The sequence below is a fragment of the Ictalurus furcatus genome, chromosome 15, assembly GCF_023375685.1.
Source record: "Ictalurus furcatus strain D&B chromosome 15, Billie_1.0, whole genome shotgun sequence".
Taxonomy (NCBI): Eukaryota; Metazoa; Chordata; class Actinopteri; order Siluriformes; family Ictaluridae; genus Ictalurus; species Ictalurus furcatus.
Genome location: NC_071269.1, coordinates 19,882,697 through 19,903,288, shown reverse-complemented (window position 1 = coordinate 19,903,288; position 20,592 = coordinate 19,882,697). Strand labels below are relative to the sequence as shown.

The following is a 20,592-nucleotide window of genomic DNA, read 5'->3' as shown; positions in this document are numbered from 1 at the left end:
GCCGTCTGTGAGGAAGCTGAAGCTTGGGCGTCATTGGACCTTCCAACAGGACAATGATCTCAAGCATACCTCAAATTCCACCAAGGCTTGGTTGCAGAAGAAGTCCTGGAAGATTCTACAGGGCCATCACAGTCACCTGACTTGAACCCCATAGAAAATCTCTGGTGGGATTTGAAGAAAGTAGTTGCAGCACAAAAACCCAAGGATATTACTGAACTGGAGGCGATTGCTCATAAGGAAAGTGATATGATTCCTCAGGAACGCTGCCAGAAGCTGGCGTCTGGCTATGCATCCCGTTACAGCAGGTCATAACAGTAAAAGCGTGCTCTACTAAGTACTAAAGATGCTTGCCGTGAAGGGGTTGAATAATTTTGAAGCTGGAGAAATCATTATAAGTTGCATTTTCAGTTGAATTTGGGGAAACCACTTGAAGCATTTGTTGTGTTGAACTATTTCAATTGCTTTTGTTTGATTTGTTCATTGCAAACAGCTGAAAGTCTGCACATCTTACAATAAACCTGATTTGCAATGGGGGTTGAATAATTTTGATTGCAACTGTAGGAGGTATGAGAAGGTTATAAAGAGAAGACCGTAACGGAGAGAAGCGAGGCCCTTAGGTGTGCACCTGCACTGCATGTGTGAGTAAAGCAGAGCTGCTGATTGGTTCACTGTAAAGCCCTTTGTGACATTTATCTAAAATAAAAATAAATTCTCATTGAAGAGATCTCTGAAACTGTTACTGTTATTCCTACTGCTACTTCTACTGCTGCTGCTGCTACTACTGCTGCTACTTCTACTGCTGCTGCTGCTGCTGCTACTGCTACTTCTACTGCTGCTGCTGCTACTACTGCTACTTCTTCTACTGCTGCTGCTGCTGCTACTTCTACTGCTGCTGCTGCTACTATTGCTACTTCTACTGCTGCTGCTGCTACTACTGCTACTTCTACTGCTGCTGCTGCTACTACTGCTACTTCTTCTACTGCTGCTGCTGCTGCTACTTCTACTGCTGCTGCTGCTGCTACTTCTACTGCTGCTGCTGCTACTACTGCTACTTCTACTGCTGCTGCTGCTACTACTGCTACTTCTACTGCTGCTGCTGCTACTACTGCTACTTCTACTGCTGCTGCTGCTACTACTGCTACTTCTACTGCTGCTGCTACTACTGCTACTTCCACTGCTGCTACTTCTACTGCTGCTGCTGCTACTGCTGCTGCTGCTGCTGCTGCTGCTGCTACTACTGCTACTTCTACTGCTGCTGCTGCTACTACTGCTACTTCTACTGCTGCTGCTGCTGCTGCTACTACTGCTACTTCCACTGCTGCTACTTCTACTGCTGCTGCTGCTACTACTGCTGCTGCTGCTACTACTACTGCTACTTCTACTGCTGCTGCTGCTACTGTTACTGTTACTTCTACTGCTACCGCTACTTCTACTACTGCTACTTCTACTGCTACTTCCACTGCTGCTGCTACTACTGCTACTTCTACTGCTGCTACTACTACTGCTGCTGTTGCTACTACTGCTACTTCTACTGCTGCTGATAGTTCTACTTCTACTGCTGCTGCTACTACTGCTACTTCTACTGCTGCTGCTGCTATTACTGCTACTTCTACTCTTGCTGCTGCTACTGCTGCTACTTCTACTGCTGCTGCTGCTGCTGCTACTTCTACTACTGCTGCTAGTACTGCTACTTCTACTGCTGCTGCTACTCCTGCTACTTCTACTGCTCCTTCTGCTGCTACAGCTGCTGCTGCTACTACTGCTGCTGCTGCTACTGCTACTTCTACTGCTGCTGCTACTGCTACTTCTACTGCTGCTGCTGCTACTGCTGCTGCTGCTGCTACTGCTGCTGCTGCTACTGTTGCTGCTGTTACTACTGCTGCTGCTACTACTGCTATTTCTGCTGCTGCTGCCACTACTGCTGCTGCTGCTACTACTGCTACTTCTACTGCTGCTACTTCTACTGCCACTGCTGCTACTACTTCTACTTCTACTGCTGCTGCTACTACTGTTACTGTTACTTCTACTGCTACCCCTACTTCTACTGCTGCTACTTCTACTGCTATTTCTACTGCTACTGCTACTTCTACTGCTGCTACTGCTACTTCTACTGCTGCTGCTACTATTGCTACAGATACTGCTGCTGCTACTTGTACTGCTACTTTTACTATTACAACTCCTCCTACTACTACTACTACTGCAATTACTACTCCTACCGCTGCAGCAGCTGCTACTGCTACTACTCCTGTTACTATTACAACTCATCCTCCTACTACTACTACTGCAATTACTACTCCTGCTGCAGCTGCTGCTGCTACTACTACTACTACTACTATTATTATGATGATTATTAATAATAATAATAATCATCATAATAATGATAAAAAAATCATCATTCATTCTTTCATTCATTCATCTTCAGTAACCACTTTATCCTGGTCAGGATCATAGTGAATCCAGATCCTTTCCTTGGAACAGTGTGTGTGAAGCCAATCCATCACTGTGCAGCATGGACACACCCATTCACACACTCATTCACACCTAGGGGCAATTTAATGAAGCTGTTCTGTAGCTCAGGATCGAGGTTGGGACCCTGGAGCGGTGAGGTGGTCTAATAATGCTGCCTAATAATAATAATAATAATAATAATAATAATAATAATGAGAAGGAGAAGAAAAAGAAGAAGCATGAGGTAGTGTGTCTTGTGAGCACTGTAATAAAGTTCCCTACTGGCATATTTGTGTTATTTTGCTTTCTCTCTCGAGGTGGTCAGCCCAGTTTAAGCTTAAACCAACACACAGCGTTTTCCAGTGCCACAGAGATGGATGCTCGGCCCTGAAGAAGATATTAAGCTCGACATGGCTCATATGCTGCTAAAATGAGAACATGTCCATAACAAGGCCGGTAAAGAGCATGTAAGAGCATCAGCAGAAGGCTAAAACAAGTCTGCCAGGGACAGCAGCAGGACCCAGCAAGCCACCTCTCCATGTCCTCATTACGTCTTTATTTTGTCTAGATAAAGGACCTTTAATGCCAGCCAAATGGCAAAGCAGGTCATGCATGTTTAAGATCACATTTACACACTCCCAGAGCTGATGGACTTCTACTAGGTAGTGTACTGCTGCGTTCTACGTGCAGAATGACTTTCAGCATCCCCGCTGATGGCCTGCCTGAGGGCATCTCCTGTGCCTTTTCTTTATCACACACTAATTTAATGCATCCTGATGTCCTAATGTTCCAGTAAAAACATCTCATCATGACCGTATATACCTTTCAACTTTTCAAAACATGTGATTTCACTCCATAAAGTCTCGTGCTCATCCGAGGAGAAAAAGCTGGAACGCGTCGCCTATTAGAACCACATCTTCATACCTCAGAATGTGAAACTCGACTCACTTTGTATCTCTTGATGCTACGATAAATCATCCCATAACGCGCAACAGAAAGCTTTTTGGAATAACAACTGAAATGATGTTTTATGTCCACAGCTTGTTAAGCACATGGGTGTTTGACTGCAGCATCTGGATCCCGCAGGAAAACATATGCGAACGCATCTGGCGCTGCGCGAATACGAACGAAAAAATGGCATTCATAAAAATGTCTACTATTGTTCCCGCATCGCTTTTCTACCGAACTGGCAAAGCGCTCAGAAGTTGTGCAAGAGGCTCTGAGGTTCTCGCATCCATCTGTTTAATGCACCTTCAAACAGCATGAACAGCAGCCAGCCAAAGCGAAAGGCTGCTAAAGATTCCTCTTAAAATGTAAATTGAATTAAAAAAGCGTTGCCATCATTTGCCATGAGTGCCTTGTTGGAAGAGCGAGTGTATAAAAAGTGTATTTCACATCACAACATCCATTAAACAAACCATAAACTCTACTTTATAGCCGAAGTCCCGATCCTTAAATTTTCTTCGGAGAGAAGCAGGACCTGTTGTCTCCAGCCGTAAGGGGAAATTGTGAAAATTGTTTTCAGGTCCGGAGCGTGTGATTAAAAACACATGTCGAGCCGCCGAGCTAGTTATCATTTTCAGTTTGCGGTTTTCTGGGCAGCCTTTCTGGGTTTCTCTAAACTGAGCGTAATAGCGTAATGCGCCAGGCTTGGCAATTAAAGCTCTTTAACACGGAAATGTGTGTTTAACCCAAAACACATGGTAACTCCCGTTCCTTCAGCTGCTAAGCAAACATTTCTTATGGTCTCAACCACTGAATTACAGTGTGCACTGTCTTGTTAGCTGCCTGGGCGTTTTTCACAGTATTACAGTGCCGTGTAATAATAATGGGCCAAAAATAATTTTGAGCTTGTGCCTTCCCAGCAGAGGTTTTTATATTTTACTATATAACCATGACTGTCTTAGGGTTTGCTGTCTGAAGGCTTTGTTTTTTACTTTCTATAAAATAACGCCATATTTGATCATATATAAAATGACAACTAGAAATAACCCAGTGTATTTAATCGACATGTTGGTAAAGATTCCATTATATCCTATGGGAAAAGAGGTTTTGTGCCTCTTCTTCACCCCAGGAAGCACGCTTTTCCCATCATCCCCTGCCAAAACCAAAACAAAACCAAATGTTGGTCGAGATTAAAGTGCCGAACGCTAAAAAACAGACTGAAATTATGTTTCACAGAAGCAGTGCTACCAGGTGATGTTTATCCAGTGTGAGTCTGTGCCCATAGGTAGCTCATTGTAGGTTTTGACTGACAGGAGTGAAACCCAATGTGGTCGTCTTCTGTTGTAGCCCATACACCTCAATGTTTGATACGTTGTGCATTCTGAGACGCCTTTCTGCTCACTGTGGTTGTAAAGAGTGGTTATTTGATTTACCATGACCTTCCTGTCAGCTCGAAGCAGTCTGTCCTCAGACCTCTCTCAACCACCAGTCTATACAGGATTTAGCAGAGTTTTGTGATTATTGCAGCCAAAAATGCTCGATTTTGCTGCGGCTTTTTTTCCAAAGTTTATGAGTCAGTTTGCGGAGTTTTCTGTGCTTTTGGTTGTTGTTGCAGAAAACGACTTGAATCTGAGAAATTGCAGTTGCATGGAATTGTTTTGTCTTTCGCAGCGATGTGTCGGTAAATGAGATTCTTTAGCTGTACTCGTGTTCGTCACGTGAATCGAAGAGGGCTTTGACGGAATGCGCGTTGCGATCGTGTCTAGCGATGCGTCTTGGTCCAAATCTGCAGAAAATTCTGCGGGAATTTTGAAAAACGGCCAGTTCCTCCGAATATCGCAGAGTTTGCTTGATTTTGCTCCATTTTAATTCGGAGCGACTGATCGACAAGGCATTTCCGCCTGCAGAACTACAGCTCCATTCCGTGTAAACAGAGTCCCAGGAGATCATTTCAAAAAGAAAAAAATACTCAAACCAGCCTGTCTGGTACAGTCAAAGTCACTGGGATCACATTTTTCTTCATTCTGATGTTTGATATGAACATTAACAGTAGCGCTTGACCTGTATTTGCATGATTTTATGCATCTATGCTGGTGCCACATGATTGACTGATTGAGCAGGTGTACAGGTGTTCCTTTAAAGTGGCCGGTGAGCGTATATATATGGAAAGCTTGTTTTGTCCGAATAGTACTTTAAGTACTTTTGGCTTTGTGTTTTAGTAAACATGCCTGGTATCAGTGGCAACATAGAACTATTACACCATAATTGCTTAATATTAAATTGACCCTGTGGGTGGCAGTTTGGTATTTGGAGCAGAATTATGAGAAGAGTTGGACATTATCGTCACAGGCCCAGAATTTTCATATCTCCATATCCCTGTTATAAATCCAGAGATAGTTCCCCTTATTAGAGGCTGCACGTGGAAGATTAGGAGTCATTCAGCTCGCAGCCCAAACGCACGCCACTGGGGTAGTGCATAAACAGGCTGAAATGAATTGTACCACTGCTTTCATTGGAAACACTCCTGAGGGATTTAGTTTCAAGCTGATTCCACCATAAATATACATGCATTACACAAGGAAAATATTATCATGGAGAGGAGCTGTGAGTTAATTTGCATTCAGACCTTTTTAAACCGTCCTTGTTAAGATATTATCCATTGCTAATGGTCTGCAGGCGTTTACTAATGTATTCAGCGCTTGCGCTGGCTGCCTGCTGCGTTTCTCTGTGTATTCGAGTCGCTCTGAGTGGTGTTAATATTCTCCATAAGGACTAGCTATGCCATGGAGGACACAATAAAGAGTAAGATATAGAGAAGGCACCCACAGCCAAACATATTGTGCATGGGCGTAGTCATCAGTGTCACCTGCTGTGGATCAGGGAGCCTCATGAATTCGAGTCTGTCTTGAGGCGCATCGTAGCACCTCCTGTTTGCAAATATTATTTGGATTTTTATGTCTGCAAAGTGTAAGCTCAGCCGCCGAAGCAATTAATTTTTTTTTTCCACAGGTAAAATGAGCGAGAGGCACATTCCAGCCTTATTATGCTGGTGCCGTGGGGAGTCGGGGATTATGATGGTCGTAATGAGGTGAGGCCTGTAATCAGAGCGTCTTCACCGGGCCTAATGCGCTCAGCCCGGATCTGATGTGCCTTCCAAAAAACACAGCACTTTATCAGAAGGGCTTTAAGAGCAGATAGGAGAGCAACCCCGACCTCACCCGTGCCTCCCCCTTTTCTATTCCACGCCGTAAAATGAGTCTGATTCTTTTCAGATGCGATTCAATTAATTTCCTTTAGATGTAATTACATGTGAGAGGGACCACGTTATCCGTTTCCACTCAACAGGGGGCCTCTGCTTGCTAACTAGCAGCCCCTGGTGAGTCGGGCATACTTAATTAGACTTTTAGTTTTCTTTTCCCCAGCCTTTTTGCTTTGTTTCCACACCTCCTTCCAGTCTCAGTGTCTTCCTCGGAGGACATGAGGACAGGGGGATTAAACCCTGCATGAGGCCTGTTTGTTTGTGGACACTTCAAAGCTTCAGGTACCTTTGTGAATCAGAATAGGTTTATGAGACTTATTTCTCCTCGGAACAAGGCTCTGCTTAATCGGCTTGAATTCAACTACTGATGCTGCCCCACTTTGGGCAATGAAGAAGTTTGTTGTTTAGAATTTTTGTGCTGAGAGCTCGGTTAGCGTGTGATGGACTTGCGAGCGCGTAGCCATTTAAAGATACCAAGAGCGGCCATTATTTAGTGGATTTTTCTGAACTTTCTTTACTGTCAGTTTTGCTTGATGCCTTCTTTACGAGAAGTGGCATCATCAACAACCTCTCTTAAAGAAGAAAAAAAAAAAAAGAAAGATGGATGATCATGATCATTTGCTATTCAAATGTTCGCAGGCCATTTCAATTGTCCATCATTCCGTGCGACAATTCATTCCGTTTCCCAGTAGTAGGTGATAACGCTCTTTTTAATAAAACCCCCCTGACTTGTGGCTGCCGGATGAATGCTGCCATTGTTGTGCTTGAGGCCTCTTATCAAGCACCTCTCTCCGGCTCAAATCAGTAGTTGGAAATATGGAAAAATATGTAAAAATGGTGTGATTAATTCACCTTGCCTATTTTTCAGGAGATTCCGAGCTCACAAGCTCTTTACTCTTTCTCCATGACTCTGCTTTCGTGAGTGGTCGGTTGAAGTTAGGAGTGATGTGTGCTCGATTCCTTTAGCTCTTATCAGATGTATCGTACTCTGTATTTGCTGATCGAGTGATAAAAGTGTGGCTTTTGTACCAAAACAGTGAGTGACTCATAGGTTTTGCATGAGCTATCTACTTGATAATCAAAAAGGTTTTCATAAATATGACTTCATTCCGTGAAACTCATTTCTTTGTGCAAATACCTGAAACCAGAATGTTGAGAGACAGGTTTCTGTCCAGATTCTAGAAGAATATGTTGAAATGATGAACTTAAAATGGTTAACTGATCTGAGGTTTTCTTCTTTCTCTCTTTCTTTCTTTTTTTTTTAAATAAATCTGCAGGCCTCCTCCACTACCAACTGCATGTTGGAGTCTCAAAGCATCAGTGAGCTGAAGGCTGAGATCACTTCATTAAAGGGGCTTTTGCTCAGCAGGTAAACACTCCCAGGCTCTAATGGAGAAAGAGCAGCTATTACATAGTGCATTCACAATATAAACAATAATGTTTAGACACATCCACACCCATATTTTCCTATGAACACCACGTCCCTGAAGTGTTTTATTCCGCTTATACAGCAAAGTTTCCCAACATTAAATATTTTTAACATCGAAATACGTCAGGTCATACTTTTTATCCGTTTATGGTTACGTTTAAAATTGAGGCAAGGCTGTGAAATAAATTTCTGAATCACTTACAATATAGCAGCTGTTAACAGTCATTACCTCACCATTCTCTCTCTCTCTCCCTCTCTCTTTTTTTTTTTTATTTTTTTATTTTTTTAAAGTTAATAAAACAAGAAATGCAGCTTGACACATTATCGAGAAACCACAAAGAGCAAAGCCCTCCATCTTGAACACTTTCCTGTAGCAGAAAACATAGTTACAGCTTTACTTCTGACTGTTACAAAGCTCTGACACTGGAGACTCCTTCCAAAAGTGCCAAACATATCTCCACACAGAAAGCTTCACCTTATCAATAATCCCAATTTTTTTTTTTTTTTTATAAACCTATTTACATGGCATGCCCATCTTATAAGTCTCTAGTTGCATCCCAAACCTCACATTTATGCACTATTGTATGCCATGTTGTAGTATGAATAGTGAATAGTTTGTTGACACTGAGCATTCCAACAAGAAGAAGAGCAGTTCAAGTACCCGGATGATGCATTTATTCTACTGAAATGTGGAATGCTGGACACTTCATGCACGCAACGGTAGCAGCTTTGCATACACAGCAGCAGAGGGGCGGGGCTATGAGGCGCTGACAATGGCTGTAATTGGCTCCGAATCCAAAAAGGTCATGTTGGGCATAAAAGGTAACATTGACATAAACAGCCAAATGAAGAAATTCATTTTCTGATTAGTAAAAAAAAAAAAAAATGTTCCATTTGAGGTGATATTACGCTTATAAATTCATACACTAGACGTCAGAGTACATAGCGTGCCCCCACTAATATTGCCACCTTTGGTAAATATGAGCAAAGAAGACTGTGAACAATAGTCTTTATTGTATAACCTTTTGATCTTTTGTTAAAAAAAATTCACAAAAATACTCTGCTCTCATGAATATCAAATAATTGAGATATATATATATATATATATATATATATATATATATATATATATATATATATATATATATATATATATCTTAAGTAAAGGTGTGCAACAATTATCGGCACCCCTATGATTTCATATGAGAAAAATATATTTGAAGTATATTCCCATTGATATTTAACATTTTATTTAGGACACCTGGGTGACATGGAACAGGGAATTGTTCAACCATGACTTCCTGTTTCACAGGGGCATAAATATGAGGTAACACATAGGCCAAATTCCCTTAGTCATTCTTAACAATGTGTAAGACCAAGGAATATAGCTGTGACGTGCGGCAAAAGGTTGTTGAGCTTCACAAAATGAAAAGTGGCTATAAGGAAATAGCAGAAGCATTGAAATGCCCATTTCCACCATCAGGGCAATAATTAAGACGTTCCAGTCAACTGGAAGTGTTATGAATCAATCTGGAAATCGGACGTGCGTCTGTATTGTATCAGCGCACTATGAAGAGGATTTAAGAATTCAATAGCACTGTTCTGTAAACAATGATAAAACAACAATACTATGAAATATCACATAAAGACTCATACTGTGACCAAGAAAAGTATTTCTGAGGACGTTTTGCACACATCTTCTCAACCAGCTTGATGAGGAGCCTCATCCAAAAGTTTAGAAAAAGGCCGAGCTCCTCAGTGCTCCTGCTATGTCCCAGATGAAACTAGGAACTGTTTGGGGAAACTATTTGATGTTTCGTTAACAAAACTACATTGTGAGTCATTATCCATACGTCTTTATCGGAATTAGACAATGTTAAGACAATGAAATTGTATCTCTGTTCTTTTCATCTAGCCAAGTCGACTTTTTGTGTGTTTGAATGTCAGCAGTATGGGTCTCTCGGTATGTTTGAACAAAATCCAATCCATTTGTGTATCAGATAAATGATTCAACTCGTACGTTTAAAAATGTATATCCTGAATTGATATATTTCTGTAAAGCTGCTTTGGGACAATGTCCGTTGTTAAAAGCGCTATACAAATAAAACTGAATTGAATTGACATGATAAATATGTAATAGGCTAAGGCTCGGTGAGCACTCCTAGATGGTTTTCTCAATTTCATCAATGTTTACAAATTAAGATCATACACCTGCAGTTGCCATGTAGAATTTTTTTTTTATTTTTTTAAGTTCATATGTCTTTTGTTTTTTGTTTTGTTTTCATGCAAATCTCAGAGGCCGTTCTCTTTGCGTGTTAAATGTCTGACTCGTACATGTTGCTATGGGAGAACAAACACCAACATGTTTACAGTCTGCCGCTATACATGTTTCTGTCCGTTTATTTAAACGAAGCGTGCCAAGCGTGAATAATTCATGTGTCTATAGCAGTAGTGTTAAAGATTTTAGGCTGACGTCATCGCTCTCGGGTGTGGGAAAACCTTTCTAAAGCGATCATTTTCTCATAACCACGTCTTTCACTTCCACAAAAGCCGACTCTATTAGTGTTGCATTCTTGCAAAACTGATGCGTGTGCATAATAATATGTTCAGAAATGGGATGGGATCGATCAGTCAGAATGGACGTAACTAGGAATGTGGCGGAATCCAGGAGATTCAGCATCCTCTAAGGACTCTCCGAACAAGTTAATTGGTGTTCATTTGACTTTAAGATTTGCTGAGTTTAAGCTAAGCAAGTGATCTCTGGTCTTCGTGAGACACGAGGAACCATGAAACTGAGACAGAAATGATTGAGTACCAGGTCATGTCATGTTTTTTCCTACGCCACTTCAAGTCGGTCATAAGATCAACTCCGGGAAATCCACAGCTAATGCTTATTACTAAGTGTGAAAGTTTTCGGTGGTTCCCAACAGACTTAAAGGAATATTCTTGAGTTTTCAGGCTAATCTCTAGCTATCACAGCGTTAAGGTACGTACAATTACCACAGACAATAATTTCAACATCTTTCATGTGCTAAGAAAAAGAACGGCCAAACCTGCTGACTCAAAACTCCGTTATGGTGTAAGTCTAAGGGCAGTTGATGAATATCAAGAGCAGGGTTGCTCAGCAGTATTCAAGTCAAGTCTGTGAAGCTCTGGCTGTGTAAAATTACTTGCGGGGGAAAAAGGTACAGATAAGCAACTAACATGACTGAATGGGGACAGTAGGGAAACCTTAGTGATTAGTTCATGGATATAAATAAGACTCATGAGTTATGAGGTTATGTTGACTGACCACAGAATAAATGAGATCTCTAGAATCGGGGAATAAACTTGTACTTCAGGGGCTCCTGAGTGGCACGACAAATAAGAGTTAGCGGAGATCGCGAGTTCAAAACCTGACAAGTCCATGCCAGGGATATGGTATACTCTCTCACACTCTCTCTCTCCCTCTCTCTCTCTCCTGTCAATAACAGTGGGTATCCGAGAGCTCATCTATGTGGAAGAGGGCAGATAGCGCTTTCCTCTGAGTGTGTTATGCTGTAGCTTGAGCAGCAGTTCAGAAAGATGCAATTGGCTGGCTTCATGTGTCTCATACGAAGCACGTGTTAGCCCTCACCTTGTCCTGGTTGGAAGCTGTCGTATGATAGGGAAGAACTGGCTAGTGGGTGGGAATTGGCAAAACCAAATTGGGGAAAATATAGTGGAAAAATTCCTCTTTTTTTTTTTTTTTGGTCACAACGTTATGAAAGTAAACGATATAAACAAGTCTGTAACAGTTTGTCATTTACAGATCTTTTGCAAAAATAAAACTGATGCAACAAGCAGCAACACGGGATCTGCTACAAGGTTTCATGTTTAAAAAAAAAAAAAGAAAAGAAAGAAAGGTGAACCATGCCTATTCATTCATTCTGCTACAGTACGTATTGTATTCGATTTGATCTGCATGAAATCCTTTGCTACGCCCTCATTCAGTCCACAGTCCACCAGTTGATGAGCCCTGGTTTAAATTCTTACCAAACCTGTTCTCCTGTAGGTTTATCGTGTCTCAGAAAATGGGCCAATACAACAAAAAGGCTTTCCTGTTACTTAGCTTTTATGATGGTTTTGTGGTTTCCAAGCAAACTCTAAACCATTGCACTTCCTTGGTTTACTTTGAACTTGGTCGACTTTCAAGTTCACGTTTAGTAAATTTTTTTTTGTCATTATCCCTTGTTACACAAAGGCATGAATGAAGATGTTTTGTACGTTAACGAGAGAAACCTAGTCAAAGCTATACTCTAATAAATATCAAAATTGTCACTAATTCTTCTCTTTCTGCTGGAAAAGTCTCTGAAAGGATCATTTCTACAAATTTAGAGCTTAACTTCCAAATACTTTTGACTGAAGAGAAGCTGTTTCCAAAATAGGTTTCGCATGGACATTTTCAAATCCCCATCAAATGGCTCCTTAGCTGTCATTTGACTCTGCATGTTGATGTATTTCGAAATGATCTGTGACTTGACTTGTACCACAACGGCGTTCAAGATACACCACAATAGAACAGCGAATATATTGAATATATAGAACAGCGATTTACAGATTAACGAGAGCCGTTTACTCAATCCAGCTCATGGAGAATCTGAAAACTTAAGTGTGATGACATCTGAAAACTTAAGCGTCACGGCATATATGTTCCTCCCTCTTCCAAATGATTAAACCCCAACCATTTGTTTTCTCTTGAGCAAAGCGATGGCTGTTAAATGAAATATTGTGCTGGAAAATTTTTGCAGCAAATCAGCTAACAAGCAAATGGGCTACTAGTGTAGAGCTGCTTCCTGCGGTGGCACGTATATGGTTCTAGAGGAAATTTATTTGATTGATCACAAACTTGTGCCTAGATATAATAATAATCAGGAATAATCAGTTTTTATTATTGTTTTCCCAGAAGTGATGAACTGAAACATTAAAATGAGAATATCTCCAAAATATTTTTTTTTGTCTTTGTTTCCCCCCAGACATACTGTCGTGTAGCTGTCCATAACTGATGGGTACAAGATGGTCTGAAACACCAAGTTTTCTACTGTCTTTCATTTCAGGGATTAACGGAACACTCCAGATATTAACCAAAAAAAGATATATATATATTTTTTGTTGTTGTTGTTGTTAAAATCTGGAGTGTTCCTTTCATTTATCAGTAGACATTATTTGTAAGGGATATTTGGCTTTAAAAGAAATATTTTTGTTGTCAACATAAAGTTCATGAGCAACTCCTTCTGTATCCAACAGAGCGACTTGCTTCATGAAGTATGTTAATGAAATCAGGAGCAAATAACAGATCTTTTAGTTCATGCTGCTGGAAATGTCAGTGCTATCATTGACATTAATGACTTACATTTTATAACATCTATGCTGTTTGTACTGTGAACTGTGATTAATTCTTTGTGCTGTTTTTAACAGGCATGATCTCTCTCTCTCTCTCTCTCTCTCTCCTTTTTCCCCCCCATAAGAATCTGTATAAATTGGCGGTTGGAACTTGGAGAGAGACATGGGCTGGTCATTGTGAGAAGCGGCCTCTATTTGATTTGTAAAGCTTTTTTTTTTTTTTTTTTTTTTTTTTTTTTTTTTTTTTAATATCAGATTAGTTGTACTGTTGTATAATGACATACATCTCTATTAATTCATGAGTGCAGTTGTACTTAAGTGGCTCAGGAATGAACGTGGCATTCATTCCAGCTACCGTGAATACAAAGGCTAAATGTCAGGGACACATCTTTTAAACAGAACTGTTGGTACTTCTTGTAGGAGTCACTCAGTAAGCGAATATGTGAATATTTCACATTCAGTTAAAGGGTTATAATATCTAATGAACGATGTATACGTTATATCCTGTTTACCAGTCTTGGTGATTTCCAATGAACTTGAGTGAAAAGTTCAATCTAATCTCTGTCTACCAAACATGTAGTATATGTCGAATTATAAAAAGGATGATTTTCGTAACAAGAAAACTAACATGATGACTCAAAACCGACTTATTGTATAATGGGTTCGAGGCAGGATCGCCAGAGCATCTCAAGGCACCGAGAACACACATTCACACACTCATTCACAACTAGGGGCAGGTTATCATAGCCAGTCCACAGACGGGCATGTTTTTGAGTGATGGGAAGAAACTGGAGTACTCTGAAGAAACTCATGTGGAGAACATGCACAGAAACACCACAAGCTCAAGATCGAACTGGGGAACACGGGAGCTGTGAGGCGGCAACGCTACTCGCTGCGTCACCGTGCTCCCCTGAATCGTGTTAATAAATGTTCCTAATAGGCTTCATATAAAATCAAATAAAAGAAAATATGAAAGAGAAATATCATTCCTGTGGATTTTAAATGATAAAGTGCAACAAAACTATGTCCTTCCTCTTTTTGTGAAAGAATTGTAATCAAATGTTATGACATCACAATTATTTAACAGAATTATTTGACTATCATTTTATTGTTCGATATAATTTTTTTTTTTAATCTTCCAAAGCTGTTGTTGATGTTCCTTTTCATTTGAGTTCCATTGTTTTTCAAACCTTCACATGGTTCACAATTTTTACACCCTACTCCTTTTTATCTTTTTTTTTCCCCCTAACACACGTGAACCAGGTATTTATTGTTTTCCTCGCTCGCTACAGATGTATTAAGAGTTGATACAGAGCATAAGTCTTGACCCTCTTGCAATTGCCGAGGTTTGATTTAGCCTTTCCTTTAGTTTTTTTTTTTTTTTTTATTAAATATATATTTTCTCACTTTCTTTCTCTTTTCTAGGAGACAGTTCCCTGCCTCTCCGTCCCTCCCCAAAATCCCGTCCTGGCAGATCCCTCTAAAGCCGGGTGCGCTGTCCAACTCTCCCTCAGTCAATCACACCAACAGCAGCAGTGACATCTCACCGGTCAGTAACGAGTCGGCCAGTTCCTCTCCTGTCAAAGATGGCCACAGCTCACAGGGCAGCGTGTCGGGCTCCCTTGGCTTGAATGGAGAGGCTGGTCTGGGCCCCATGCTCGTCCTTGACCTGAAGGACCAGGTCCGCATGGAGGTCCAAGGAGAGGAGGAGAGGAAAGAAGACGAAGAAGAGGAGGAGGAGGAGGAGGAGGAAGAGGAAGGCGATGGCGACGTGACCCACGTGGACGAAAAGGAGCACCTGAGCGTTCAGACAGAAGACAGGAGAGGCGGAGACGGACAATTTAACGAGCAGGTGGAGAAGCTGAGGCGTCCTGAGGGGGCCAGCAACGAGAGTGAGGTGGATTAGGAAAGAGTTTTTACCGCTCCTTTTGCTTTATATTCTCTCTTCCTCCGTTTCCCGTTTAATTTTAATTCGATCCTGTCATCCACATTTAATTCTGAATCACAGCCACATAGTTCAGTGGGAAGAAGCAAATGGGGTGTAATCTCTTCATTCGTGTTCAGTGCCCTCATGCCGTGACTTTTCTTTTCAACATACACACTGAAGTACCAGCTCAGACGTTCTTGCGTGCCTGGGCAAGCACAGTACATAACATACAGTGTGGAATTAGACGGTGACAGAATTACGACCTTATATGTATTATTAAGCAAACATTGCGTGCTCAGCCGTTTCTCTCGTCGTTTCAGACTAGTTCTTTCCCCTGACAGTAATATGTGTAGTTTCTCATAATGTCCAGGATAATGTCTGTACCTAGTCCATACTGTATATCCATGTAATTCTGTATTTAATTCCAAACTAAAGCCTACAACAACAAATCCTGGACACCAAAGGACCTTTACCAGTCACATGACCTAATTTTGAGTTTCTGAGCAGCTCGATATTTGCAGCCACTGTGAGCCTCCATCTTCTTGTCTGGACTTTAAATATCTGTTCATTGCTCTCTGTGCTCTCTCAGCATAACGTAACGTCGAGCCACAGCAGCTAGCACGTCTGGGGGAAGTCCTTGTAATTTCCGATTATAGTGATGATGGGTTTACTTCCTGGTGGTGTTGAGAATCGGAGAGCACCGAGGAGGCATTGTGTGAGTGAGGACTGCAGACAGAGACAGAACAACGGTGAAAAGAAGTACGCCTCTTCGCTTACGTCTCTCCCGTTTCCAACTGGGCAACTGATTTGGTTTATGAAGTATGTTAATAATCAAATGATCGACAAATAACAGATGTATTAGTTCATGCAGCTTGAAATGTCAAGGAGGCTAAAATCGCAAATCTAATACCGAAAGCCTGTTCTATTGTATTATATTACATGACAAAGCCTCCAGTCCAAATTATACGGGCCTCCCACAGTGAATAATCTTAACATGAAATGATGCCGGGGCTTTGTAATTAAACCATGTAAAACAATGGATGCTTCAGCAGAGGTGCTGACAATTGAGCTTCTCTCTTTGTGGGGCTTTTTCTGTCTAAGTCACAAGGAAAAAGATAGAGTTTTAAAAAAAACAAAAAAAAAAAACCCCACAGCTGATTCAAATGGAGAGTAACGTATGAATACTTAACTAATAGAATTACTCACTCGCCAGCTGATGAGAAAAAACGCAAGAAAGATCCTGGAGAGAGAATTAGACACGTCTGCTCCGCTCTGACATTTTCACTTTTAACAAATGGCCTTCAGAGTAATGTGATTATGGCCCAAGCAGGTGAAGCATTGTGGGCTGTGGCAGCGGGTGCTGAGCTGCTCCACCACGGAGGATCTCCGCCTACCTGACAACATGCATCTCGTTATGGTCTAGATTAGAGATGACTTGTACCAGTGGACTATGAAGAGATATTCCTGTGACGTATGATCGTGAATAAGAACGTCTGATGTACTGTAATACCCGGTTAGAATTTTTAAAAGCTTACTAATAATTAGAAAAAATTGGGGGAAACGCGAGGGAATCCGTTTGAACTGTTGGGCAGTAATAGTGACTGCGAGGAAGCCTGGAAAGTAGTGCCACATACCATCAGCGTGTGTGCACTTGTTAATGTGCGTATTCATTCATGATGAACTTCTGACTGTAGTGCTCGGTGGCGAGAATTGAGAGCGAGTATGATACGCAGTGAAATTCTGATAAAGAGCCATTTTAAGAGAGTAAATGTAAATATTTGTAATAAAATCGATTGAACACCTGCTTCACCGTTTCTCTTGTTTTATTCTTATAAAAGATTTTTAATCCACTGTCTGATTATTTTATTTATCTATCTATCTATTTATTTATTTATTTATTGTAGAGCCACTTATACACTGCGCTAGCATTTTAACACGTACATTTAAAAGAAGCATTGCTTTGGACTGTGCATTAATATGCATTAATTATTAATGGCTGATTATGTGCTCTAAATGGTTAATAAAACAATAAAGTTAAAATAACGCCCATCACTTTGTAAGGCAGTGCTGGGGACAGTGATGGTCACCGAGCCCAGAATTGAATTATGTGTAAAGGCCCATTTGCTGCGCCACAGATATAAAAAGGACTTTGATGGTTCAGTCTAAATTTCACGTATGCTCGTCAGTCCATCCATCTTCTATACCGCTTAATCCTTTTCAGGGTCACAGGGAAACCTGGAGCCTATTCCAGGGAGCATCAGAGGCACAAGGCAGGGTGCCAATCCACCACAGGGCACCCAAACACATACACACTTCCATTCATACACTATGGACAATCAGCCTACCATGCATGTCTTTGGACTGGGGGAGGAGACCAGAGTACCCAGAGGAAACCCCCGCAGCACGGGGAGAACGTGCAAACTCTGCACACATCACGTCACGGTGGGAATCGAACCCCCGACCCTGGAGGTGTGAGGCCAACGTGCTAACCACTAAGCCACCGTGCGCCCTGATCGTCAGTCTTCTTGCATTTTTCCCCCCAATGAGGTCTGTGTTAAGCAGATTCGATCGATAATGCGTGCTCCTAAAACGGCAAAAAGAGGGAAAAACCCCACCATTCCACTGTCATGAGCAATACGAATAATCCAGTGCGTTATCAAGTTCATGAATTTAATTTGTCTGTCAAGGTCTAGATGATCAATAGCATTGCACATATTGATGTGGTGTATAAACTTCTTGAAGGTTCGATACCGCATCCCTTTGTAATCCATTAACCTCTCCCTGGAGTTCAGGCCAGGCTCAGATTTATAGGGCCTGCTTTAATAAATGCACTTGTACATCATTTAGTGTCTTATGGGAGCAGCAGTGCATTTTTACCCAGAAAGCTTCCTTCCTTTACCCCATCTACATTTGAAAGAGTGGGACGACTTATAGTCACAAATCTGGACTAAACTATATCTCAATGAACACTTAAGCAGATCGAGGTGTTAAAACGTTAAAGCCAGACTGAAGCTGCTTATTTAAACGTCCGAGGTGTCTGGCTGGCTGACTCAGGCCGGAGGTGGGAGCTTTAACCTCATCAGTGGCGCTGTGCTAAATGGGGAGCCCTCCATAGGGCAGCATATTGATGTGGCCTGAACTCCATTGTTCTCCTGAACTGAGCACTCAGCAGGTTAGAAGGCTGAGTGTCTCCTCGGATCAATGCGAGGGTTGTTAGCCCTTCTTGCCCCAGGAGGGCCAGCACTGAAGGGTTGGGCTCACAGCGCCGGATCCTTGTGCAGGGATTAAAATGGAGAGACTTCCTATGAAACCTTTAACTAGGAAGTGGATTTCACCTATGACCTACATATCACAGGATTATGCCTCTAACAGCGCTAATCTACATGGCTCTCAGGAACGGCAGGATGGCCAAGAGCAAAACAGATGAAACGTATTATAGCGTACGCGTATGAACGCTACTGTGCCGTGCTGATCGAGGCCAGTCAGTAAATAACTTATAAAAGTTGGTTCCCTTCACAGACATGAGCTATATATTCTGTTGTGCATTATGCATCTTTTGTAGCCCCATTTAAATAAATAAATAAATAATTGATACCGGCGATTCCACACCTTATGTACTAATGCACTTTTCCATTCTTATGAAAACAGCACGAGTAACAGAGCAAGCCCCTCCACATTTACCTTAGCTTTGCATAAGAAAGGTCAAGGCTAATACTACAGAGATGGAGTGCACTTCCTCCTTCCCCCTCAGATAGCTTGAGCTTGAGCACTGGCGGTGTTGGAGGAAGGCCGTTTGATGTTGTGCACATATGGGTCCAGGCCTCTGGAACATCACTGGGTGTCCTACATTCAAAGGGAATGCACTGATAGACAGATGGTATCTTACACTGCAGGATGCATGCATTCTCTGCTGTGTTTTTTTTAGGCCTTGTTTGATTGGATACTAGCATTCTAGACTTGGCGGTACTTCAAGTTTACAGCTAATAAAAATATGTACACTCGCTGTGCACTTTATTAGGACCACCTGCATATCTATGCAGTTACCTAATCAGCCAATCATGTCGCAGCAGTGCAGTGCGAAAAAAAAAAAATCATGCAGATACAGTGAGGAGCTTCAGTTAATGTTCACATCAAACATCAGAATGAAGGGGAAATGTGATCTCGGTGAATTTGATCATGGCGAGGATGTTGGTACCATTAGAGAGACTGTTGTAGGTGACATTTCCAGGAGATCAGTAGTTTTTGAAATACTCTAACCAGCCCTGCTTGTACCAACATCCATACCACAATCAAAGTCACATAGATTTCTCTTCATTCATCAGTCACACACTTTTCTTCATTCTGATGTTTGATGTGAACATTACCTGAAGGTCTTGACCTGTATCTGTTTTTTTGTTTGTTTGTTTAGTTGTTTTTTTGCCTTGAGTTGCCGCCACATGATTGGCTGATTAGATAACCGCATGAATGTACAGGTGTACCTAATAAAGTGGACGGTGAGTGTATATGCTGCATTCTGCCAAGCTTATGTAGGCATAGATTCCCATTAGGAGTTTGTCTGTCAAACACCTGGCTGGGACTATAGTACCAAGGTGTGTATGATTGAGCTTGTCCAGCCAAGGTCACTGAAGACTTACAGTATAAGACCTCAATGGCAGAAATCCACTGCAGTGGCACAAAGTATTTGTTCATTCAGTCATTCATCTTCTGTAGCTGCATCATCCTGCTCAGTGTCATGGTGGACCCAAGGCATATCCTGGAGGCATTGGGGTGCAAGGCAGGAATACACCCTGGATGGGTCACCAGTCCATCAAAGCATACCACTCTCACCTGGTAGAGGGAATGTAGTGTAGCCAGTTTACCTTCTGGCATGTTTTTGGGAGGTGAGCGGAAACCAGCACCTAGAGGAAACCATGTGGACACGGGGAGAGTTTTGCACAGTAACTAGAGCTTGGGGTCAAACCTTGGACCCTCTGGCATCAACACTACTTTCTGCACCACCAGTGCCTGTATACATTTTGAAGTAGTGAGCAGGCTCACATTTTCCACTATCCATCTGAGATTACTTGATGTTCCCCTTGTCTGGGTTCAGCTTGGAATATATGAGACTGCTTTACTAATAGCATGGTGTTAGGTCTCTGGTGTTATAGTGGCTTAGTTATTGGCAGCTAGGCAAAAAAAGGTATTAGGCTGAGAAGAGATCGAGAAGGACAAGGAGGTAGTGGA

At 41.6% G+C, this 20,592-nt stretch overlaps 1 protein-coding gene across 1 annotated transcript in view; it reads left to right on the top strand.

Annotated features, from left to right (window-relative positions):
• Window positions 1-17,174, top strand: part of pex14 (peroxisomal biogenesis factor 14) — a 92,054-nt gene extending 74,880 nt beyond the window's left edge. Inside the window, exons 8-9 of the mRNA XM_053642544.1 lie at window positions 7,930-8,021; window positions 14,868-17,174. Coding sequence (XP_053498519.1) covers window positions 7,930-8,021; window positions 14,868-15,348 — 573 coding nt within the window. The 3' untranslated portion in view covers window positions 15,349-17,174. The remainder of the gene's footprint in view (window positions 1-7,929; window positions 8,022-14,867) is intronic.
• Window positions 17,175-20,592: the final 3,418 nt, after the last annotated feature.